Source organism: Scomber japonicus, chromosome 10 (assembly GCF_027409825.1).
Source record: "Scomber japonicus isolate fScoJap1 chromosome 10, fScoJap1.pri, whole genome shotgun sequence".
NCBI lineage: Eukaryota > Metazoa > Chordata > Actinopteri > Scombriformes > Scombridae > Scomber > Scomber japonicus.
In genome coordinates, this window is record NC_070587.1 from 11,275,471 (window position 1) to 11,295,819 (window position 20,349).

At 43.6% G+C, this 20,349-nt stretch overlaps 1 protein-coding gene and 1 non-coding gene across 5 annotated transcripts; one reads left to right on the plus strand and one right to left on the minus strand.

Annotated features, from left to right (window-relative positions):
- Positions 1-11: 11 nt before the first annotated feature.
- On the minus strand, positions 12-20,322 carry invs (inversin). 4 transcript variants are annotated; one of them, XM_053327929.1, is made up of 19 exons: positions 20,193-20,322; positions 19,492-19,606; positions 12,553-12,652; positions 11,553-11,716; positions 10,024-10,197; positions 9,229-9,396; positions 8,888-9,068; positions 8,351-8,460; positions 7,943-8,114; positions 6,871-7,026; positions 6,655-6,776; positions 6,031-6,138; positions 5,819-5,925; positions 5,530-5,739; positions 4,698-4,903; positions 3,961-4,537; positions 3,208-3,359; positions 703-789; positions 12-613 (listed from the first exon to the last, which is right to left on the minus strand). In XM_053327929.1, the coding sequence occupies exons 2-19, from the start codon at positions 19,492-19,494 to the stop codon at positions 498-500; spliced, it is 2,913 nt and encodes a 970-aa protein (XP_053183904.1). In that variant the 5' UTR covers positions 19,495-19,606; positions 20,193-20,322; the 3' UTR covers positions 12-497. The 4 variants fall into 4 exon arrangements, with proteins under 4 accessions (XP_053183904.1, XP_053183901.1, XP_053183903.1 ...); XM_053327926.1 differs by having other exon boundaries at positions 11,553-11,719; XM_053327928.1 differs by having other exon boundaries at positions 11,553-11,719; positions 19,492-19,602; positions 20,193-20,246.
- Positions 1,004-1,076, plus strand: trnat-ugu (transfer RNA threonine (anticodon UGU)). Its single transcript has one exon. It is a non-coding gene; the product is annotated as a tRNA-Thr (tRNA).
- Positions 20,323-20,349: the final 27 nt, after the last annotated feature.

Below are 20,349 nucleotides of genomic sequence, written 5' to 3' on the forward strand. Positions count from 1 at the left end.
TTGTTGTGCAAATGCATATTAAAGTAAAAAAAAAAAAGAAAAAAGAAAAAGCATGGTTTCAAAATACATCTTTCTCTGGAGAAGGAAAGCACTTAGAGACTGGTGTGTAGAGAGTAACTCTGTGTGTGTGTATGTGTGTCCGAGGCTGCAGGTGGGCTATCTGTATGACCGGCTGTTGATAGACTGCCTCATTCTCCACAACAGGAGGAAAGGTTATCTCACTGTGTGTGCGAGAGGCGATGGAGAACGAGGGATATGGAGTGTGTATGTGTTTCTTCCACAATGGATGAAAGGTTATCTTTTACACACACCATCTCTGTAGACTTAACCCCACCCTGTGAGGTCATGGCTCTGATGTCATATGGCTTAATTTTAGAAAGCTTGGCACATTGAGTGAACAATGTGTATAGTAATTCTATAGGTAGGTAAGGCTGCCAGCCAGCTGAGAAAACATCAAAGAACATAAGGTGTGTGTGTGTGTGTGTGTGTGTGTTGCTTCAGTGTTTTCCTCGGCCTCTGGTCCCCTGTCCGGCGCTATGTGGTCTCAGGTGGTACGAGTACTGCTTGGCTTGATTCACGGCTTCAGTCAAGTGCACACAGTCGATACCGCTCACTGTAAAATAAGCACATACATTTATATATGTATACATACACACACACACACGTACGTACGTGTACGCGCAAGGGAGAGAGAGAACTTACATTGGCTCTGGGTCCGTAAAGGCATGTCCAGGAGCAGCTGGGACTGAGAGCCCCGCAGTGAACGCCCTCGTCTGGCCATAGAGTTGCCTTAAAAAAAGATGGGAAAGAAAAAAATTATGATGATATCTATATTTCACAAACAGTTCACAAGAAAATTTAAAGAGTGTCTTAAGTCGAACCGGGTGGTGCTACATTACAAAGCTCAGGACACTCCTGTACAACTGATATAGTCAAGTGAACACCCATGATTGTCTAAGGTGTAGTAATTAAACAACTGTCTGCTAATGTTACACTTAACAAAGGCTCCATAGCTCAGTGGTTAGAGCACTGGTCTTGTAAACCAGGGGTCGCGAGTTCAAATCTCGCTGGGGCCTAGCTATTACTGTTTTTTTAATTCCAAAAGTTCACATTTTAGTAGTTTTTTTTAGGTATTTTTAAGGAACTACTTTTTACTGATTAAAGACACTCAGAGTTATTTCACAAGAGGTAGTTAATATGATTGATACCATTTTCTTTCAAGAGTTTGATTGATCATAATACAATATTCCTACAAATTTTTAGTTTTATCACATCGATGAGCAACTTGGTGATGGATGGTTCAAGATGGTTGAAGAGGTGGTTTTGGAGTAATTTGCTTGTTTTATGTTATGAAGAGAGTCTGGAACATTTAGGTTTCACTCCTCTGCCTTTGCACTTACAGTGTGAGTGATTATTTGGTTTTACAGTGTAAATACATTTATACATTATAGAGTATTAAGTTGTGAAGTTGTAAAAATCAACAAATCACTTGCACATAGTAGTTATTTGACACATAGTTTTGATATCATTGATGTAAAAATAGGTTCCTCTGTCTCTGCGTGTGTTGCTGCAGAGAATTGAAAACAGATATTAAAGATACGTTTGTGATAAAATAATTCACAGGCAATTAAATAAAGGTTTATGATGATTAACGAAGCAGTGTGACCCAGTTCAGAGTTGTGTGTCAAATGTCTGTCTACATTGAAAAAAAGGTGAAGGGAGTGAAAGAATTAGTCTCGTGAGTGTGTGTATGTGTGTGTGTGTGTGTGGCACCGTGTCGTGGGTTCGGGTGTGTGCTCAGCGGATAGCTCTACGCAGTTGTCTGACATTCCCCCTGACAGCTCTGAACTTTTCACAGTGCCAGGACTGTCAGAGAGGGAGAAGGAGAGAAAGAGGGAGAGAGGGGTGAGAAGGAGGAGGGGAATACCACGTCAGAAGGTTGGGTTGGAGCGAAGAGGGTGGGGGAGGGTGGGCGGGGGGGGGGGGTGTCTATCTGTCTGTGAGTGGAGACGGCGTGCACGCTTGTATGTTTTGGCGTGGCAAGGTTTCTGCCCGTTCTCCCATCATCACCTGGTGATGTGTGATGAAGGTCAGGCCTGTCTGTGGGGTGAAACCATACCAGAGGGTCCAAACAGGCAACCAGGCTGATACTGTCCTTCTATGTGGATTGAAGCATCACCCAGACATTTACACGGCTTCCTGTTCCCAGCGTTAGTCACTTACAGCGTGTTCTACACCAGTATGACAAGCATCCTGATTTCCAGCTTCTTGCTTTGATCCTACAAAATCTCTGTTTCCAATATCACGGTTTTCACGTAATTCAAGAACTACGGTTTCAATTAAGATGGAAGGACGGCCACCTCAAACAGTAAACAACACTGAATCATGCAGGGCAGAAAACTGCTGCTGCTACTGATGATGATGATGATAATGATGATGATGCTCTTAGAGGTCTGGTCATAATCACGGAGGTAAGCAGCTACTTTCATCTTTGATTGGGTGTGGCCAGACATGCAATATGCTTCAAAGTGTCAGCCTTTGGAGAACAGTGCAGCTGTTTTCAAATAGAAGTTATTGATTAGAGTGCTCTGGTGGTACAGTTGTTTACAGCACAGACCATCAACCGCAACATCCCTGGTTCAAATCCAGCCTGGGACCTTTGTGCATGTCATTCCCCATTTCTCTGCTGTCAAATTTCTGATGAAGGCATGAAAATCAATCAGCCAAAATAAGTGATTCACTGTTGGTTTACCATTAAAGTGGGCCTCCATTGTGACCAGTATCTACAAATATTTGATCATTCACTTTAATGAAGCCCAGGCAACTTGTGAACTCAATAATGTGTTTCCTGTTTTTATGTGAATATGTAGTGTCCTCTGGCAGATTCGTGGGTCACATCTTACATTTGTTCAACTTGGACCTGTGAATGTGCTCGGTCAGCCAGCGGACACAGGGATGTACTGTGTTTTTCTTTATCCTACTAGTGTAGTCATCTCCCTCATTAGTACAATATTAAATTGCTTTCCCACATCATTATTTCTCAATCATATCCTTTCTTAGTGCTGAGTACAGGGCATTTTTTTGACCGAAGTCCAATGTGATCATACCTCTGTTTTCTGATTTGTTGTTGTTATTTAATAAATATGAAAAGGAAGTGCTCAGGAAAACAAAAGAACATGTTTTTGTGCAGTATACGAATGATCTTACCATAGATGCTTTGTAGCACAGAGCTCTTACTCGCTGCTGGTTTGGCGGGTGGCGCTCGTATTTCCATCTTCTTCCTGTTGGGGGTGTGGTTTAAATCACTTGACTCCACCTTTTCACAGGCCTTGGCTTCTCTTCGTCTGCGTGCGTGGAACCTGCAGACACACGTCCCCATGCAAGCGCATACACACGCACACCGTTCAATAAAAAAAATCTCAGACAGCGTTCAAAGGTCTAAAAGCTGGCAACTCCTCACACTAATACTCACTAAGCATAAACAAAGTAAACAGACTTTATTCAAGGCAGTTAATAGGCAGCACATTCAGAATATAATTGTGAAGCTGAATGGAAACAGAGGCCCTCCTGCTGCGGACTGGCAGGCTCTAAGAGAATCACAGTGTGTAAGAAGCAGAGGAAAGCAAAGAGAAGCTGCTGGTAGCTATTACAGCAGCACGGCTGAACTTTTAGCCTCTTGTTAAACCAGTATGAAAGCTCTAGATTATAGCCCGTCTATCCCCTGACTCCTTGTCCCACTCATCTCCCACGCTCTCCCCCCTACTGCTCAAGTGTTGATGGCATCCAGACCATAGATTGGGGGGGGGGTGGTGGTGGTGGTACAGGAGAGATGGCATGTATGTGAGAGAGGGCACATGTGGGCACCACATGGCACTGCCAGTGTCCCACAGACCGAGAAGCTTTGGCTACTGAACACTCTTCCAGGTACAAACACTATCAAGAACAAAAACATGAACTCGCCTTCGCCAAGCTCTCTGGATGATCCGCACGGCCTCATTTCTTCTCCTGTGCTGCTCTTTGTCCTGTCCCCTGTGTGCACGCTTTGGGATCGGTGCGTGTGTGGCAGCCTGAGTTTTTCTTGAAGGGCTTCTGCGGTCCGAGGATGAACTGCTTCTTAATGAGGGAGTGTGAGTTTGATCTTTGGTAGCGGCCTTTTCAGAAATCTGCTCCTTGTGGTTTCTGTGCTTTTGTGGAGAGGTGAGGGCATCAGTCTTGCCGGGGGCAGTCTGCACAGTCGTGTGAGTGTCTCTCTTTTTTGGAGGGATGCATTCTCTAGTAATTGTGTCAGTTTGGTTCATGCTGGAAGGAGCGCATGTGTTTGAGGAAGGTCGTTCCCTGACTTTGGGCGTGGAGGGGGGTCGGGGTTTAAGGCTGGGTGGTTGGCTGCAGCTGGCAGGAGAGAGTAGTTCCTTCAGCCTGGTGGTCTGGGGAGCACAGGGTGCAGTGTCACAGGTCACATGACAGTGGTGGCTCAGAGCATCAGGAACCTCATGTGGTTCGGCTGCTTTACTTCTTCTGGAGGATCTGCTCTTGTGGCCTGGTGGGGTGAAGTAGTGGATATAGAAAAGACATTATGTTGTCCACTCAGTCTTTAATGATAATAAAGACAAAAAAATTAAATTGTCAACACATTACCATGCACACTTCCAGCTCAAAGTGGATTATTTCATATTTAAGTATTTCCATCTGTTTCGTACCTTTGTGTCTCTCCTCTTTACTTTTAGTGCGTTCAGGTTTGGATGTTTTCTTTGTTTCCACCACTGAGTCATTCATGGATAAGTTCTCTATAATGTTCACTAAGGAGAGCTTCTCCTGCTCTGCTCTCACCACTGACACTTTTCGTTTCTCTACAGTGGCAACTCGCTGCACGGCTTCTCTTCTCCGTTGTTCTTCCTCTCGTTTCCTGAACACAAAGAAAGTCAGAAGAACTTTAATGTGACAACTTTATCTGGAAAAAAAAACACATGAACAGACAAGGTCCAGATGGAGAAACACATGAATGAACACTTGTTTCAAATGTACATTTTAAAAGGAAAGTTGATGATGGATCACTGCAGAAATGAGCCATCTACTCATAATATCTAATACAATTTTAAGTAAAAGTGTCATACATCTGGGCACAGATTGGAAAACTACAAAGCTTTTATCTCAATGAAATCGTCTGCTTAAAAAAACAAGTAAAAACAAAAGTTGAAGTCAATGTGCCCACTTAAAAAGAAATTAGCTTCTCAAACACTTCATGTACGAGAGAATAAAGGTGAGACAGGTAAGCAAATGACAAAAGGAGAACAAGCCTGAAGAGAGAGACAGGGAGAAGATTTATATGTGTGCAGGGATGACAGACAGAAAGATAGATATGGAGCGAGTGTGACGGTTTCCATATGGGCGAGAAGAAGAAGACAGCTGAGACAGATAATGAAGACAGAAACAGGAATGAAAGATTGTGTGGCTCTGTATAAGTCTGGGCACACACATATGTAAATATGTGCATTTGTCTGAATTGTGTGAATGTATAAGCTTGTCTCTCACTTGGCTGCGTCCTTGCGCAGTTGCTCATGCCTCATGAGGAGCTGCTTTCTCTCCTTGAAGGCCTTGCGGACGGTGTAGCCCTTGTAGACAGCCTGGATGGAGGCAGCAGCGATGTCCTGGATGGCTGCTATGGACAGAGCGCCATGCTCCAGCATGAACTGAGTCACCTCACTGTGCCCACCCAGCAGAGCGTAGTCCAGTGGCGTGTACCTGCATGGCACAAAGACAGGTGTCATGCATAGATCCACTTTACTGTCAGTTCCTAAGTCGTCATTCACTCTCTCCTCACCTCTCCTCAGTGTGCTCCATGTGGTTAGGGAAGGCGTTGTAACCCAGAAGTAGCTTCACAGCATCCAGATATCCATTGTTGCATGACCAGTGGAGAGCAGTCCGCCCCTATGCACCCGTACAGAAAGATCACCCAATCATGCCATAGTTGTGTTTGGAAAGTTCAGATAACATGGAAGCATGTGTGAACAGACTGTATGAGAGGACTCTCACCTCCTTGTCCTGTATGTTTGGATCAGCATTGTTCTCCATGAGCACAGCCATGCAGGTGATGTAGCCGCCATAAGCGGCACACTGCAGAGGAGTGCGTCCTGCCTGGTCCTGCACAACAGTCAAATATTATCATGAAGCAGATGGGAAGGTTTCATCTCAAAAGTCTCCGTGGGGACACAATGAGAGGATATTTTTTACTAAAAAGACTGTAATTAACTTTATTCGACTGGCTCAGACATCTGAAGCACATAATTTCTTTAAATAAAACTTAAAATAAATTTATGCTCAAAATGAGGTCTGTGAATTTGGTCCAAGTAGTGCATTATGAAGGGATTTTCTAATGGTAAGTATGAGCAGGAGGAATGATTACAGCAAGGAAAACCTCACATGGCACCTTATGGTTCATATGGGCACCTGACTGTTGTTTCAAGACAAACTTGAAAAATCAGTTTGCTGAATGAAGATTGTGGCTAGACAGCTCTAGTTGCATATCTATTAAAGGGATAGATGACTCAGAAAAAGAAACCTGGGTAATGTAAAAGACGAGTACCAACTAAAGAACAAGCCATTAAACATTTCTGAACTATTCCTTTGTTGTTGTACCACCATGTACGCTGTATGTACCTGTACATTGGGACTAATCCCATTCTCCATTAGTATCTGGCAGACCTCAGCATTCCCTCCAAGAGCTGCCCAGTGCAAAGCAGTGTGACCATCCACGTCTACCAGGTCCACATGTGCAGAACCTTTATTCAATACATTTAGACTTTAGTTGAAGCATTTACCTGACAAGACTTACATATAGAACTTATATACATTTATAGAACCACTGACACCCACCTTTGATGAGTGTAAGTATAACATCCCTGTGTCCCATCTCACAGGCGCGAAACAGTGGTGTATGTTTCATCACGTCCAGAGAGTCTACCATTGCTCCCCTCTCCAGCAGAAGTTTCACTGTGCTCACATGGCCTGACAGGGAGGCTGCATGAAGCGCTGTTTGAACACGCACGCACGCACACACACACACACACACACACACACACACACACACACACACACACACACACACACACACACACACACACACACACACACACACACACACACACACACACACACACACACACACACACACACACACACAGAAAATGATCCCCAGATAAGAATGCAAGATGTCTAACTGGGCAAGAATCACCCTCAGGATGATTGCTCCTCCCTCGCCTGCCTTGTCTTTGTTTATTCACCCCACCCGACTGCTGATCCTCTCTTGGCTGTGGCTAAATTCCTGGTCAATGGAGGGTTAAACAGACAGAGAAATTTAATGAGGAGCAACACACTTAAGCCTCCTTGTGGCTCCTCCTGCTCCCCCTCTCTCCAGTCCCCAGACAGTACAGACTAGAGTCAAGTGCATGGAGGGGATCTGGGCACCAGTGAGCTGCACTGCCCTTCACACTGTCTCATTAGCATGAGTCAACTGTCGCATGTTATGCATGCATAAACAATGACCGCCCGGCTGAGTGGAGGGGCTATCGCCATGGAGATTATACGACCTAACAGCCCTGGGGGGTCAGAGTGTTGCAGTAAGTCATGTGTGTCTGTATGTGTGTGTGTCAGAGGACAGAGCTGGCAGTGGTGGGAGTCTATTCAGTGAGCTTACACTAATTTTGCTGACAGTATCACTTCCCTCTCTCCCTTAGTCTCACAGTCTCTAGCACCTTGGGGGGAATCCCTTGTGACATCATCATCCCTAGCCTAAAACAAGCAACAGGCCGAACTTTGGAAAAACCAACAGAACAAGTGTGAAGTTGTGTGTGTGTGTGTCATGTCCTGGGCTTTTGTGTCATCAAAGGTGAGGATAGATCAAAGATAGGGTCAAAGCAGTTCCTCCTCTTGTTTCACAGGCCCTCACCAGTGCCTCCATACTTGTCCGCCATGTTGATGTCAATGTGAGGCGTGAGGGCCAGCATCGTCCGGATGACATCATCACTGCCCTTCCCAGCGGCCCACATGAAGGCTGTCCTCCCCTCCAGATCGGGTTCATCCTTCACTGACGGGTGGGACAAAAATACACCCACTGTCTCCTAAACACACACACACACACACACACACACATTACATATTACAAGCTTTGGATCCCACTGAACAATCAAGCTATACAATCTTGAAATATCTTGCTATTTCCAAGGTCGAGATCAAACTTTGAATATCAGTTAAAGTATCAAAACATATAGAAAATGACAACTTTATTTCATTGTCGTGTAGTATGGGAAGAGTTGCATGATGCCGACTCAGCATATTTTCCAGCTTTCTGACTCACAGCATTGTTGCTCTGAGCTCCATAGTGCAGAGGTGTCGCTCCTTGGCTATCAGAGGGAATCGTACCCGACGTGTTTCTCTCCAACAGCAGATGGACGATTCTGGCGTGGCCTGAAAAACACACATTTGCATTAGATTTACAGATAATAAAATAGGATGGGAGCAGCTGGGACAACTGCTCAGCTATACTGTTCTTCAAAGGCACCTTTATGAAGAAAGTCTGGTTCTCTGAGTTAACATAAGTCAACAGTTTACTGTCAACTTGTTTGTATGGTGCAATAAAAGCAACTTACTGTATAAGAATCCTAAACCTGAAGAAAATACATAAAACATCTTCTTATCATGTTGCCAATAACTGATACAGCTTTGACTAAAAAGACTATAAATAGCTTGCCAGTGAAAAAACATTTCCTCATAAGAATGTTGTTTTTTTGGGCAAAGAACATAATTTGCAAATTGAACTATTTGAACTTTATTTTCAGTGTGTAGCGGTCAGTCAGATGGCAGCAGGTCACATGCAGGAGTTGTGTTCACTCACCGAGCAGAGCAGCCCAGTGCAGCGGAGTCCTGAAGAGGTTATCATAAGCTGTCACATTACAGCCCTCGTAAGATGTCAGCACCTCCACCACTGCCTCGTTACCGTCGGCAACAGCAAAGTGCAGGGGCGTCCGACCCTCATAGTCCTGCCAGTTCAAGAGGGACTCTGTGGGAGCTGCCTCCTACACACACACACACACACACGCGCACACACACACGCGCACACACATGATGACTGCATTGAAAAACCCCATGCAGACTGACAGGTCAGGGCAGAGAAGGATGATGATGATGATGATGACAGCTTTATTTGTGTGTGTGTACATGAATGCTGATATGTACCAGTATACAGCGGACTGTCTGTGTGGCGCTGGGCTCCTGACTGTGTGCGGCCCAGTGCAGAGGTATCTTGCCCTCACTGTCAGGGATGCCGATGTTGGAATCATGCTTGATAAGAAGGCGCACATGTTCTGGTCGGTTATAAAACGCTGACCAGTGGAGAGCAGTTTGCTGTAAAAGAGAAGAAGCGTGAGAGAGAACCAAACAAGAAAAGAGAGACAAAGATGATGAATGGAGTCAAACACAGAGGGGCCTGTTGTAGCACCAAATTTGAGGTTTCCATTTATGTTAAAAAAATAACTCCACTATGACATGGTCAGGAAATATGAGGGCTGCTTGTTACACAAAGCTCATATTGAAGATCCAGCGGGGAGCAGTGATTGTAACCCAGATACTGCCTTCATGACGGCTACTGAGCTATTCTGAGATTTGCTGAAACCACTGTCATCTGACACGATGATGCATATTGGATTATTACAAAACTAACTACTGATGTCAGATACACATCAGCTCCAGCAGACAGAGGAGACTGTGTGTTTGTGGTCTTATCAGCAGAACACAGGACAAAGCCGCAGATTGTTAAATCGTTCGCTGCTATGTGAGTGTGGTTATGTGTGTATGACCTCAAATTCCTGGTGCTTGTAACAAACTATCTTCAGTCCGTCAGTTATCTCTTTGCAGGTTATTGGTCAGATGCCCAGACTGGCTAGTTTTTGACTCAGGACAAACTATGAACAGTTGTGAAGACAAACAAGCTTCCGATGTTTTCTGTGTGTGTGTGTATCTGTACTGTACTACCTTGTTCTTGTCCTGTGTGTCAACCTCTCCGGGTCCGATGTGTTTGAGCAGGAGGGCGAGGGCTTTTGGAGAGGGGTGTCGGGTGGCCAAGTGGAGCGGGGTCATCTCCTCTAAATCTTTCTGCAGCCAGTTAGCACGTCTGGACAGCAGCAGCTTCAGGAAACGCAAGTTCCCCTGCAACACAGACGCAAAGATCTCTGTGAGAAAGTATTCTAACCAAAGTAGCTCAGAAATCAGCAATTCACCTCAAAATTAGTCATGAACCAGCAGCAGTGACACAAACACTCCTACACACACAAGCTCCCCAGGCTTTTAGCAGTGTCTGGTTCAATCCACAGGTCATCCATCTTCGTTCACTCCTCCTGCCTCTCTGCTCAGCGTGTGTGATGAGCTGTTAAACTGTAAACAGCGGCTTTGTGGCCTGGCACAGCAGCTGTTCTCTGCCTGTCGCCCCCCTCCACATCATCATCATCACCTTCATCATCATCCTCAGTTTTGGTCTAAGCCTCTCACCCCCAAGCCTCTAGGTGATGTATTGCGCAACATCTGTCACAGGATGGGAGGTTGTATATCTATGTGAGGGAGACGGCCTACACGTGTGTTTTGTATATTTGCCATCCTGTGACCACAACGCCACAGTCTGACGGATCTATCTTGTGTGTGAGCATGCATCTAGACTGTGAGTGAGTGTGTGTGTGTGTGTGTTCCCATCCTCCCTATTCTCAGTCCAATTAGATCGGTAATCCCTGGCCTCTCTCCCTGTCTCAGCCACTTATTGATCAGATGTCAAAGAGACAGGGCTTCCCATCACTATCATCCCCCAACACACACACATACAAACACACACACAGACCCCAATAGCCTACTACCTCCACTCTTTCTTCAATGATATGACGATCCCACATCAGTATACTACCATAAAAAAGATACCGGTGAGTCATAAAGAGATATTATAAACCTTACATCCCACTATTTTCCTGCTGCATTACTCTAGAGAGAACAGACCACCCTGTAAAGAAGTGTTCTCATTAATATCGTCTCTTCTAATTGTTCCTGAGTCTGAACTGACCTGCAAAGAACATCAAGCCTCTTAATGTTGGAACAGTTTTCTATCTTCTTTCACAGGATTCAGTGGCAGTGAAACAGGACATTGTCCATTCAGAATAATTGATAATGTGTGTGTGCAAGTAATGCTCATAGCTACAATGCTTATAGGTTAAAAGGCCTATAACCGAGTAAAGATTCCTCTCCAGAAGCCCAAAGGCCATAACCACAGCCACTAGGGGGCACTGGCTTCCCACTGGAGCTTATAGAACTTATGGACTGTCAAAATGTCTTTTTTGCCACCAAATGTCTTCTAGATACATTCCTCTTTTTTAAAAATTCATCCTTTTAATGCATTGCTGTGGATTCATTTGGTCAACTTTATTCCAAAAACGCACTACCATACCTTTCATCAGAAAAAAGGGCTGCCACATGTCTAATGGTCAACATTTGTGTTTGCACCTGTGCATGTGTGGAGTCTTTACCTTCTGTGCAGCAAGGTGCAGAGCAGTGCGCTGGCTGTGGTCGGTCTTGTTGACCGAGGCTCCGGCCTTCAGCAGAATCTCTGCGCAATCCAGGCGGTCAGCCAGTACACAGTACATCAAAGGGGTCCGACCAAACTGGTCTTCACGATCCCGCAGGGAGGGCTCTGCTGCACACACACACACACACACACACACACACACACACACACACACACACACACACATACAAACCAAGAAGAAGAGGAGGTTGAAGGTTTAAGTCAGAAGATACACTTTAACAAGATTTTGGTTGCTATGCACTTTTTTTTCTTAGCAAAGAATTATGTGGCTTGTGACAGTGACACACATTATAGCAGTTTTAACAGTTTTTAAAAGGCAACTCTGTATACCTTTACCCTTTCATTGTTTCAGTTTTGTGTGAATTCCCACTTCCACTCTTATAAATATATCAATTTATTTAAAGCACGTGGGAGCAATAAGGAAATACTGTATCACTGATTAACTGAAGGACTGTGTTTGCTCCTTGCGAAGAGTAGCTTCATTTGCAAAACGAATCTGATCCTCTTCATATATTGGCCACATTTCTATTGTAAAGCCTGAGTAAGACTCACTTTTCTACATATTCCTTTTTAAATATCAACATAGGTAATTGTCTAGCTAATGTCAGCACTTTGCAGGAAGGGTGCCTTTGTGCATCAGGGAGACTATCCTTTAGCAGCAGGGACGGGGTTCAGGTTTGCATGCTGGCGAGCACTTGCTCTGCTGGAGTTTGTCTGTGCAAAACTAATTTCCTACCAGCTGCATGGGTGCTCTGCTGCAGCTGACCTTGCACTCTGACCTCTCTGCAGATGGTAAAGATGCAGAGAAAATGTCCGTATAGAAATCAATAAAGCATTACAGTATTACATATTAATGTGAACTGAAAGCTCTCCTGTGTGTCTGCTTCACCTGTGTGGTGCAGCTGAGGTAGTGGTAGTGAATCATTTTTAGGGCTATTTACCTGTGATGAGTTTGAGAAGGGCGCTTCTATCTCCATTGACAGCTGCAGCGTGAACCTGGGAGCCCAGAGAGGCAGGTCCCTGGCTAGATGTCGCTGAGGCCTACAACACAAACACATGGAAGGTCAAAACTCATCTTGCAGCAACATACACACAACTTACATATCAAGTGTTTAATACAGTGACATTAAGCTGAGTGTAGACTGTTTCCTTTATTTTCTTTTATTTAATAATACAATAATAGAGTAAATGCATAGTATCATGTTTAACGCCACAATGAGCATTGCGACTACTGGGAATCTCAAAATCATTTCCACGAACCCAAAATAAAAAAAAAAATGAGTTAACTGCCACCTCCACATACAGTTCAGTTTACATTACACGTCAAGCTGAAGCAGTTAGTTAATGCTCCTGCTGCCTACAAGCCACCAAGGAGCAGATATAAAGTGATTATCCTTGAACATCAATCATATTTCGTCCAGTTAACAAACACCTGAAGCCCCATTAGCTGTCAACCACACAACAAAACAGATAATTTCCGATAACATAATAAGCGAGACAATGTTTGCTGATAGTAGGGAGTGTGATAGTGCGATAGTGTGTGTGTGTATGTGTGTGTGTGTTTGTGCGTGTGTGTCTGCTCCTGCTGGGGGGGTTAAATCTCTTCCTGGCCCCACTTAACCAGAGCCCAGTGAAAGCTGGGTAATCTGCAGACAGGAAGCAGCTGGGGAGGGTGTGAGTGTGTAAGAGGGGGGTCTCTCTTCATGTCTTATTCATGTCTCATTAATACTTCAACATGCTTTGCTGTGCGTGTGTGTGTGTGCATGAATGTGCGTGTTTAGAGATGTGGGACAAGCCCTGCGGGGCACAACACAGAAATCAATTATTGCCCCTAAACACATAAACGCTAGAGGCGCAAACCAAACTCATGCCACAATCTTGAGATTTCGCCAAGACATTTTCATTAACAGTCACACAAATTGATCAGAGGCATTATGTATGAAATCTAAGATATAAAAAGTGTTGATGGAGAAAATCTTTTCAAATCATCAATAAGGTATAGGCAGATTGATTACAAAAGCCTTAAAACTTTTAAACTTGGTCAGAGAACTGAGGAGATCTGAAGGGAGGGGGGAATACTCCGGTGTCCTCCCTCCTTTCTCATCCCACTCTCACTCCCCGCCGTCACCTCATAAAGAGTGCTCCTGTAGACACTGCGTGCAGCACGGCAATTACCCATCATGCTCGCTGCTTTCTCACGCTCTGCCAAGTAGTGGCGGCAACTTAATACAGGTTGGTTACTACATTTACTGCAAAGTCGGTAAAGGAGGGTGAGAGGGAGAGATGGTAGATGCGGCACTTAAAGGTGTGCGTGTGTGTGTGTGTTTGGCACATGTGCCACGTCATGGGAAACGATTTTCCATGAGAGAGAGTTTTTACAGGAACTTTACCAGAATCAACCACAAGCATCTCTGAAACATCTCTAATTTACAGTGATTACTCAGTCAGTAATGCACATGCATGTGTGCATAGACACACACTGTCTAATAGCAATAATAGTAATACATTTAATTTGTACCACACTTTTCATTCATAGTGAAACTCAAAGTGCTACAGTATTAATAACACAGAATACACAATATAAAGTTTACATCCACGTCTGTCCAGAATCATATAATATTTGTGGTGAAGACTTTTTGCTTGTATATGTTCACGTTTGGCCAATAAAGCTTATTCTGATAGAAGTTGTAGCCAGTAGATGATGGTTCAGATATTGATGTTACTGCAGTTAAGCTACAAGTTCTCAGACATGGCTACTTCACACACTTCTTCAACCCATCAGCACTGACGATATATACAATCATCACAGTTTCAACGTGGGAACCCAAGATTAGTGTCACCAATGAAGACTCCGACCAAATGTGAAATATGGTCAAACCCAGAACACACCTTAGGATTCCCCAGGACAAGCTGGAGGGTGATGCTGGAGAGAAGGATGCCAGGGTTTCCTTACTCAGCCTAATGCCACAGCAACTCAGTCCCAGATAAATGTCAGAAAATGGATGGATGGATGTATGCATTATGCTGTGAAGTTGACTTTTGACATTTTGGATATAACTTTTTATCATATTAGACATTTGTGTGAAACTTTGTCATAATTAGTGAATGAATTCTTGAGTTATGGCCATAAATGTGTTTTCTGAGATCACATTGACTTTTGACTACAAAATTATAATCAGTCTATCCTTCAGTCCAAGTGGACGTTGGTGCCAAAGTTGAAGAAATTCCCTCAAGGCGTTCCTGATATATCTTGTTCACGACAATGGGACAGACGTGTGGACAGAAGAGTCATATGAGTCATAAGAGTTAAGATGAAAAAGACTTCCTGAATAGAAAGGTCAAGTCTCTTTTTTCAAATGAGACTATGGTCTCTGTGGCCCTCAGATGGTGAGGAAGGCTGTTCCACATGTGTGGTGGAAGTACTTATATCTAACATGCAGAAAAAACTAAGATGCCATAGCTGAACCTTCACAAAGATCATGATTCTGATATTACCAGCCTGTTACACAGAGAAAAAAATGAAGTAATCTGATACTGACTCTATTTCTTTTCAATTATGACAGGAGCTCATTAAAAACTTTTACTCGACTTTTGTTGACAGATTTTGACATTTTTCTATATTTTTGGAGTCAATATGAAAGTCCCCCAGCTGCTACAATAAAAAATATGAATTGATTTATAAATAATCTTAGATGCAGAAAAAAATAAATCATAATTTTGCCAAACACTGACACGAGAGAAACACATCAATACATGAATTGATGTGAGGGACATTCAGATTGCAGAGAGCAGGCAATTAGAGTTTCATGAGGACCTGAGTGTTTTGGAAACACCTACAGTGCATCCAAATTTGGCTAAAAAGGCTTTTGAGATGCAGTGTCTGAACTCAAACAAAGGAGGGTGTAAAAACAACGCCAGGTCCTGTTGAGAGGTTTGGAGTGGTCTCATTTAGCCATTCATACACGTTCCTCAGGGAGCACTCCACTTGTTAATATGAAGACAATGACTCAGAGTAAACTATTGATCACAGGCTGAGGTCCAGACCAAGTGATTGTGCATCTGTATAAGTATTGATTCATGCTGATGCTGACATTATTTAGTCTTTATTCATATCCTGCCTCATATAACGGCAGCCAGTTTAACAAAGAATACAGACACTTCCACAAAACCTTTCAGCAACACTACAGGAGTGCTGTGCACATACACACTGCTGCCATCTGACACACACACGTGCACACACACACACACACGCACACGCACACACACACCCACCGGACATTTACTGTAACTGTAACACTTTTAGCAATTGATGCTATTGAGACAGATCAGAAACCAGGGAGTCAAAGTTGGTCCATGCATTTTTGTGCACAAGTGTGTTTGTTTATATTTCTCTAACTCTCTGTCACTGTGATGGTGTCTGGGTTTGATAGAGGACATAGCTCGGGCATGCTGGGTAAACAGTGGGGAACAGAACTGGAGCCTGTGGCCTTTATTTCTATTCTAGTCGACTGTGCACACACACATATACACACTTTTTATATAAGTGTATTTTCAAACAGTTTATACAGTTAGAATAGTGTGTGTTCAGGGTCTTAGCCAACATTGGTCTATTTCAAGTGCCTATACCACCTACATGTCTCTGTGTGAGTGTGTGTGTCTGATAGGAGATAGAGGCTGCAGGGATCAGTCCCTGGGTTTTGACTGACAGGTAAAGAGGTAGGAGGATGGATAATATCAGCCCACAGGGATGCCCAATCTGTAAAGCTCTATTTCTGGGGGACTTCCCGGTTCCCCAAGGACCAATGAGCTGGCTCCCTCAGCTGGGGGCTGAGCCCTGGAGCACAGCGGGGCCAATCAGCAGGGGGGGAGAAGGCTGAGTGACACACAGATCTGCTAATTTACATCATTACCACAATGCATCCCGACAAATGAGCCCCCCGGGTGCGAGCCAATCACCTGGGAGAGTAATGCAATTAGGCGGGACCACAGCTGTCAATCTCACAGCCATGGGGGTCAGGTAGTGACGCCTGTGGCTAAAACGCGCCAGCCTGCTGCCTGTCGTTCACATGCACGCACGCCATCTATACATGCACACACACATATATGGACATACAGAGAGGGAAGGTGTGTGTAGAGTGAGGGACATAGTAAAGGCTGGTTCTCTATCTTTCTCCTGAGGGTGGAGGGTAGGAGGGAGTCAGAGAGGGAGGTGGTGTGTGTGACTGCTCAGGGGACACAGAGATTGACTCGTGTCCTCTGAGAACTTACACCTGAGCGTAAGTGCATGCATATCTGCATACATCCGGGTGTGTGTTTGCGTGTGTTTACGTTTGCCAATGTGTTTTTTGCCCGCTGGGGCACAGTGTTGTTTATGCTCAGAGTCGGTGCTGTGTGTGTGAAGACTATGACAACAAAAAGGGAAAGAGGGCGGAACCATAGGGGAGCTGAAACTGGTATAGAATGTCCCTGCATTTGACTGGCATATGAGCGAGCGCTGCTGGTAATGAGGCTTATCTTAGTCTCATTAGGTGTAGTGATATCATACCAGAGCACTCCACTGAGTCAATAGGGTTCTGCCCAGCATGCTGTTAATGTTTGTGTTGTGTGAGTGTGTGAGTGTGTGTGTGTGTGTGTGTGTGTGTGTGTGTGGGCTGGTCGATGATGCTGTGACTGGCAGACTGTCAGGAGGTGCTGGAGATTAATCAGAGGCACTAATAACACTCTGGCTCGTCTCAAAACACTTTTGCTTACCCCCTCTGCAGCTTCAGTACCAAAAAGGAAGAGTGCAGATTTTATGAAGAAAAAAACAAGCCCACAATCTCTGCAACAGTGAGTGGATACAGTCCCCATCACCTTGCCTGTGTGGCTGAGGCATTGTTCGAGACACTCTGAGAGTAAAGGGAGCTGTGTGTTTTGTGTCATCCCATTATATCACTAATGAGCAGCCCTCAGGAGGGAGGGGAGAGAGACGGCAAGGCGGACAGAAAAAGACAGACGAAGAAGGGAGACGGAGACCAGCTTGGGGACTTTTTCCTCTTCTCCCCTCCATCCCCCTTTTCCCCACACCTCTGAGTCTAATTGGACTAAAACTGTGATCTAATTAAATGTCCAATTAAAGTGCAGAGAGCAATGTGCCCACCGGCGAATCAGAGTACAGGGACATAATCAGCTGGAAAAACAAACAAAAAAATCAATGGAAGTAATGCGAAATGGAAAAAGATGGAGAAAATCAGAAAAGGGAGGAGAGGGCGAAACGAGGAGTGGATAGAGAGATAGGGTGATAGTACACTGTGTATCCCACCTTTAGACAAGGTTAGCTTACTTCAGAGAATATACCTATATGATTACTGAAGAAAATAACTGCTGATACGTGGCTCAGTTTGCCTTGCGGCTCAAGACGAGACAACAACACAGGTAACAAAAGTAAGAAAAGGCTGAATTTGACAGGAACACTGAGAGAAGACATTATTATACTGTGCTTCAATCTCTCAATCAGTGAACAAAAATATAAACAATCTTGATCATCAGTTAATCCATAAAATCATCAAGCATGAATATATGCTGGTCAAGGTTTCTCAAGTGTGGTGATTTGCTAGCACACTGTTGTGTATTGAATACTTGTGTGTCTTTTGACTGTTGGATGACACAGATTTTTTTTTTAGTCTAAATAATCAATTAATCAAGAGTAAATCCAGTTGTTAATCAGTAATTAATTATTACAGTCCAATTTCAATCATACATCAGATTAGCTTTAGCATCAGATAAACTTTTGATTTCAATACTACTGGGCTTCTGCCAAGATTATGCAATCCTCATCCAGTGCTCCCATAGTTTAGGTATTAAGATGCGGCCCATTCATTGTAATGTCCCCACTTCATGTCTGACCTTTGTTGCATCTCTCTGTCCTTCATTTACTGTCAACTCTCCACAGTCTGTGATTAAAATATTAAAAATGTCCTCAAAAAACACTTCACGGAAGAAAAAAAACTCCAAACAATTCCCACTAAGAATACAGGAACCAGAACAAGCAAATGCTCCAAGCTGTATTCATCAATTAAGTCTTTGTTCACTTCCAATATAAAGAGAAATGACTTATTATTTATTACAATAAATATCAAGTCTGTCTAGCCAACTCAGTTCTTACCTATACAGTTTTGATGTTTTGGTCTGAACTCTGTCCTGCTGTCCGTGTAGAGACACATAGGGTTGATCACATCAACCAATCACTGTCAGTCAGTTTAGTTTCAGATCTTAGATCTTGACACCAGTACGTCTCAGTAAACTTATAACATACACTGTAGCGCTGGGCTATATATATTAATATTTGTTATCATCAATCAATACAATCATATCATGTTTTGTTTTTCTTACCTGTGATATACAAGTTTGATGTCTAACATTTGAATTTACATTACTATACAATCTGATGCACTAAACACACAAGACAACTCAACAAGTGATGTTTCATACTTTAGCAAATATAGTGATATATATTAAAATTTACAGAAGTTTTTTATTTTGGTCAAGCACCAGTACTTTGCCAATAATATTCAGAAGGAGGGAGTGAGAGAAACCTTCCTCTGTCTCCATCTGTGAGTTGCTTTCACACTGTGAACCCCCTATGGACAGCTTTAGCCCATAAAATATTAATGCTGGGATTCAATTCAACATTACACCTTAATCTCCTTAACAATTAGGCTGTTACAGCACACATAATTAGGTTTGCTACATGTAGTCTCAAATGACTTTGACTCTCAGAAGAGAAAGACAAACCGGCAGCAGGGCGCAAACGCTTAAGTAACTGCTGATTATGACAGGATACTCTGATAAACTCAAACTACATTTGCATAGCTGCTCTTTGTGTGCTGTATTCTTCTTACCATAGCAGCGTTAAGAGGGAAACTTCAGCAGATGTTTCCCAGATCAGAGCATCCTTGATGGGTGAGGATGCACCCACCGTCCAGGTCCCCTACCTGCCCTGATCCTGGCTCCTGCCTGGGCAGAGAAAGAGGATCAATCACATACTGAGACCAGCCCACCTGTTCACACAATTAACTGCCAGCATAACATTGCTACTGTGCTGTTTATATACAGTGGGTGGGATGCTTCACAGTGACAGGTTTTTGTCTAATCTGACGAGGTGCAACAATGATTAAGATTAAGTTATAATCTTTGCTTTGAAGTTTTGGTAGGTGGTGTTCAAATAAGCAGCAACTGCACTACACCATGTCTGTTTTGAAGAACCTACGTGCCTAGATTTTAGGAGAGTTGAGCATCACAGTAACTGAAGGTTTTAACCTCAAACAAGTTTTCTGCCGCAAAAAATATCTTTTTTTCTTGATCCACATAGAAATGCATTGCTACATCTGTTGGTGAAAACAGGTCGAACTTAGTATTGCAAAAAAGTGAAGCAAAATGATGCAACTCGCCCCTGTAAAAGAGAAATCAGTTATTCATAAGCGTACTAAAAGAAGTCCTGGGGAACAAATGTGTGACAACGTGTAAACGAATAATCAACTTAATGTTCTTGTGAGCTAATTACGAGTTGTTTCCACTACCTCTTCACTAGTGCTGTATTTACCGTTTTGTTTCCTTTTCTCTCAGATGAAAGCCTTTAGAAAGTTTTCTTCCAAGGCGCCCCGTTGAATCGCCACCGTCTGGGCTACAAAAAAACTACAACTCCCATTACCTTTTTACAACGCCACAAAGAAATAACGCCATGATTGTAGTTATCCGAA

What these genes read in the sequence shown, in the direction of transcription:
- invs (XM_053327926.1), bottom strand. An exon ending in GCACTGGGCTGCTCTGCTCG is followed by an intron (nt 8,461 to 8,887) that starts GTGAGTGAACAC and finishes TGTGTTTTTCAG; the next exon opens with GCCACGCCAGAATCGTCCAT. An exon ending in GGACAAGTATGGAGGCACTG is followed by an intron (nt 7,027 to 7,942) that starts GTGAGGGCCTGT and finishes GTGTTCAAACAG; the next exon opens with CGCTTCATGCAGCCTCCCTG.